General features: G+C 39.0%; 2 protein-coding genes across 2 annotated transcripts in view; both read left to right on the forward strand.

Annotated features, from left to right (window-relative positions):
- Nucleotides 1-459: 459 nt before the first annotated feature.
- LOC138053974 (QRFP-like peptide receptor) lies at nt 460-1,326 on the forward strand. The gene has a single exon (XM_068900496.1). The coding sequence runs from the start codon at nt 460-462 to the stop codon at nt 1,324-1,326; it is 867 nt and encodes a 288-aa protein (XP_068756597.1).
- Nucleotides 1,327-5,139: 3,813 nt separating this feature from the next.
- Nucleotides 5,140-5,225, forward strand: part of LOC138053975 (QRFP-like peptide receptor) — an 882-nt gene continuing 796 nt past the window's right edge. Inside the window, exon 1 of the mRNA XM_068900497.1 lies at nt 5,140-5,225. This exon is cut by the window's right edge and continues 796 nt beyond it. Coding sequence (XP_068756598.1) covers nt 5,140-5,225 — 86 coding nt within the window.

Below are 5,225 nucleotides of genomic sequence, written 5' to 3' on the forward strand. Positions count from 1 at the left end.
TAATTCATTTTCAGTACATACTCGATGATTTGCTTTTTTTCTTATAATTAACTCAAAAACAGCTGTGGGCAACATCAATGTTACCGTCTGTTCAAAATAGTTGATAGGCCTGTTTGACAAGCGTGGCAAGCAAGGATTTATTCTTCTGATCTTACAGAGATTTCACAAAATTGAAAACTGTTTCAAATTAACAGAATATCAATTCAAAAGGAGTGAGGAATCAATTGTGAATTGTAAAATATGATGTCCGCAAATTTTACCAACGGATCTTCTAACCCACAAAATGGCGGCAAGTGTAACTTCTACGATTACTTTAATCATCCTAGCTCCATCACTGCCTTCAAAATGTTTTTCTTGTCCATCATTTTAGTGAGCAGCTTGGTTGGAAATACTTTAATAATTGTCGTGGTTTATAAACGAAAAGAGCTTAGAAAAACAGTAAATTTCCTTATCGTCAACATGGCAGTATCCGACCTCATCTACCCTATTGTACAAATTCCAGTTCACCTTGCCGGTGAAGCGACAAAATCTCTTCAATGGAAAGTGCATGGAAAGGCTGGACTAGTTCTGTGTAAATTGCTGAACTTTCTCCTTAATGTTTCCCTCTATGTTTCTGTGCAAAGTCTTCTCTGGATCGCTATTGATCGATTCATGGCCGTGGTCTTCCCGATGAAAATCAAAATGATATCCTCTAGGTTTCGCGCTATTGCCATTGCTTCCACCTGGACTGTGGCAATAGCAGTTAACTCCAAAGATTTCTTCGCGGTGAATGTGCAGGAGTACAATGGACTAACATTGTGCACAGAGGACAGAGATGATAATTATTCTCTGTATAGGGTTTGGTCATTCGTACTTATCGGGGGTTTCATCTTTGCTCCTTTGATCGTCATGACAATTTTGTATTGTGCTATTGGAGTAACTTTGTGTAGACGACGCAAATTGACTGTTCTTGGCAAAGTATATCAAAAGAATACAAGCAATCAGCAAGCCATAAAGATGAGCCTTTGTATCGTGGTGGTATTCTATATATTTTCTGCTTCTTTTGCTTCAGTATCAATATTAAGAGCGTCAGGAGAGTGGAAATACCTTGAATCCAATCCAAGGTTTTGTTGGCTTTACAGCGTGTTCGGGTTTATGGTCTACATGGGACTATTCTTATCTTCCATAACTAATCCAGTGATATATTTAACCTTTGTCAAAAGTTATCGTCGTGGAGTAAAGGAAGTTTTGATTTGTCGCAAGACCGTAAGGATGAAAAACACATTGACGAAAAAAGGAAGAAATGGGAGGATAGCCACGCTAAGGATCAGTGCAATCAAGACATAAGAATACTTACACTTAAATTGAGATCCGCTAAGCTATATGGTTCGATGTAATTTATTGATTTCTCTGATTTTAACTGATCGAGCGATTAACGAATCATGCAAAATCCACCCTCTTGTCCTTGTCATAGTTAAAAAAAAAACGTTTAGTGAAGTTGGGCATGGCGTGGGGAGAAAGTCCTTAGCAGACTTTAGAGATTTAATCCTAAGTCATTTTCTTGAGCAGGGAATTTAAACATTCATTTGCCTTTTTCTTATGCGTATAAAATAAACCAACAGTTTAAAAGGGTGAAAAACAGCAGCATTTGAAAACACTGTCATCCAAACCGGCATCCAAACTTTCCACATTCTGTCTTTCACGGTTGAATTTTTTTTCTTTAGACAAAAAAGTGTCCTGAAAATTTCATATTACCATTATCAGGCGACATACCAGCCGCGAAGGGGTTCATTTACTATATGGCGGGTGAGTAGATCTCGTGACCCAACAAATATCTCAGTCACGGTTAATTTATACAGTCGAAAGATCCACCCTATTTTGCCAATACTACTCAACCGGACACTCAAGCTAGGTGATATGTGGGCACGTTGGCCAGCTAAGCCATCGTGCAGTTTATTAAGCATTGGAATAGGTACAAAAATATTAATACATCAATTCTAAAATAAAGAGAAAAGCAATACACCTGAGCCGGACACGAAAACCCCTAAAAAAAGAACTTCAAGTGGAAAAAAGCGGGAAACGTGTACTTCCGACCAAGGCAGTGGTGCGACCCGCGGTGTTCTAGGGTATTCTATTTGAAAGACACTACTTACAATGTAAATGAACGCTATCGTATACCGCCTAACGAAGGTATAAAACACAGCCAAGCCCTCCGTAAAACTGAAAGAAAGGGCTTGAGTGAAGGAGTAAGTGAATTTGAGACCTCTAATATACTCTCCAAAGAGTGTCTGACATAGGTATTAATGGCACTTACTGAGGCCCAACGGTCGTGTCGTAGACGTTTTTTGTCAGGGACTGCAGGATCAGGGGCTGATATAGCTCCACCAGTTGAGTGAGTACTAAAATAAACAATATCGGGAACAATACCATGGAAAGACTTCTTGAAAGAGTCGCTGTAAGTGGAATAGCTCATAGGCGTAATAAAAAGGCTCAAAGGCGGAATAAAAAAAAACTTATAACTGACTGCCTTTCCTTAGCATGTCAACTTAGCGCATTTCAATGAAAATGGAAATAAGCTCATGCATCATGAAAACCTGACATTCTTAGTCCTACTAAAGGACAACTGAAAAGCGAAGAAACTGAAAGACTTTAAAACAAACATAGCTTAATGATGCAATAGAAGTAAATCGCTCATATGGGCTCTTTACGATAACTTCCTTGAAAGATCTGCGTTAAGCGATTTCTTTCGATGTCTTCATGACGGGAGAGGCTGCAAGGCGAACATTCCCTGATTGGAGAACAGACTACGGCCAAATCGTGGAGCCACTTGAGAGTATAGTAAGCACAAAGGATGGTTGAAACCGATTTGGATCATGAATCCAACAAATACTGAGTGGAAAAGGAACGGTATCAAAGACTTCCATCCATTGAGAACACTAGGATAAAGCAGGGATGCCCCTGTTTCACTAGAGGCGAGAACTGCCAGTCAAGCTCTTCAGTCATGGAAACGACTTCTTGGGAAAACTGCAGAGATGTCGACCAGAACTCTGTGTGAAAAATGACTAAAGAAACGAAAAGGGGTAAAATAACACACGGCAAAATAATAATAATAATGACAACGAAAAAAAAAAACAAAAGGTAAATGGATAAATGGACTGCAGCATGAACAATGGCAGACTCTGGAGAAAAGTATACAGAAAATAATAACAGACTAAAGTAGGGAACCTATAAATGGAATAATAAATGCCTTAAGCAAATGCTATGAAAAGATAATAGAAGGACAAAAGTACTTACATAGACAAGAAAGACCCAATAAGGGTGACTATCAAGGACTTCTAGCCCAATCTAGCATCGCTCAAGGACAACGATACTAGACACAACAAACTCACCGAGGTTGAACGACAAGGGCCTGAATCCCATGCTATAAACGCATAGTTTTTGAACATCAATACTTTATGTGTACCTAAACACAACAAACCCAGCAAGGGTGCAAGAGCAAAGGTGTTCACTCCGGAAGACCCAGGCTCATATAATCTTGCAATAAACTTAAGGAGCTAGCGATGCAAAGTGACATGCAAATCTGTCACAGGTCTGCGGACGCCAAAGAACATCTACGGCAGAAAAGTTCACTATGTAAACAGTCATCAAAAACTGGTACGTTGCCGATGACGAATTACGCTGCACTTTCTAAGAAACCATAAGACGGTTGGCAGACAAAATATAATCGTCAAAAAACTGTCGTCACCTTGGCAATCTCAACGGCAAGGACGCTAAGCAATTTTGGTAAAAAATTCACCCTCAAAATATAACGGCTACATGCACAATTGGAGGCATCTAAGAAGACAATTTCCACAAGGGAAAACCGTCAATATGCACAAGATAGCAAAACTTGTAAATTTCAATTAATGGCACGAAAGGACTTCTAGTACCTGGATACAGATCTGACACGGCTAACAAGCAAAATAAGTTACAATGCAGAGAAAGCAAATTAACAAACCTGGCGAACAGGGGTACGATTCGTGATAGATGATCGGTCAGGAATTTCAATCTTTTCTCGGCTGCACAAAATATGCGGACGGACAGATCGATAACAATCCCAAGATACTTTAGATGATAACTTGAGTTTGGACCCAAAGGGATATCTATTCGTTAGGAACAAAGATCGAAGAACAAACAATTTTTGCCTGAATTCTGAAAATTGACAGAGAGCGGAATAAATATAAACGTGGCACAAAAAGTTCAGCAAAATAATCAAGACAAAGGAAGTCAATAATCGCGTATTAAACACGTGCGGACCATTGGAGTGCCGAGGTATTGGTCTTGAAAGAAAAGGTGAGGGAATTTCACGCAATGTCAGCCTAAAACGAAAACTTAATGAGACACACGGTAGCGTTGGAAAACTGAAAGATCTACATTTAGATCACCGCTGCTCTGCCGACTCAGCTACAAGGTACCCGGTTAGACGGGAGCAGGCCGTGGGAACTGAAAATGTTAAAGTCACGGCAAGTAACATGTATTTCGCAAGCAGTTTACCTCAGAGAGCATGCGTACTGGAGCTTGTATACGTCACTCGCTCAAAATGGCTACGTGGAGAGCTACTTATGTAACTTTCGCATCTAAAAAAAAAAGTTTGCATGGACTGACAAACAAGCGGAGATTGAATGAACTTTCTTTTGACGAAGGTCTAGTATCAATAAAATGTTATAGTCGTCTGAATTATCCTTCACAATGATCTGGCAAATATTGGCTCATAGCTGAAAGAAAGTAATTTAATTTTTTGCACAGAAGATTCAGTGCAGGTTATAAACGCTAAAAAAAAAACAGAGAAAGCATTACAAACGGTTGCAAATGAATTATAGTTCGGGCTTAAAATGCCACAGGTTTTTTCAAGTCTGGATACAGAAAAAGGTCAGCTACAATCATAATTCATTTTCAGTACATACTCGATGATTTGCTTTTTTTTAAAATTAACTCAAAAACAGCTGTGGGCAACATCAATGTTACCGTCTGTTCAAAATAGTTGATATGCCAGTTTGACAAGCATGGCAAGCAAGGATTTAGTCTTTTGATCTGACAGAGATTTCACAAAATTGAAAACTGTTTCAAATTAACAGAATATCAATTCAAAAGGAGTGCGAAATCAATTGTGAATTGTAAAATATGATTTCCGCAAATTTTACCAACGGATCTTCTAACCCACAAAATGGCGGCAAGTGCAACCTCTACGATTACTTTAATCATCCTAG

Source organism: Montipora capricornis, chromosome 6 (genome assembly GCF_036669925.1).
Source record: "Montipora capricornis isolate CH-2021 chromosome 6, ASM3666992v2, whole genome shotgun sequence".
In the NCBI taxonomy this organism is placed as follows: domain Eukaryota; kingdom Metazoa; phylum Cnidaria; class Anthozoa; order Scleractinia; family Acroporidae; genus Montipora; species Montipora capricornis.

What these genes read in the sequence shown, in the direction of transcription:
- LOC138053974 (XM_068900496.1), top strand. Translation starts at nt 460, where the DNA reads ATGGCAGTATCCGACCTCATCTACCCTATTGTACAAATTCCAGTTCAC.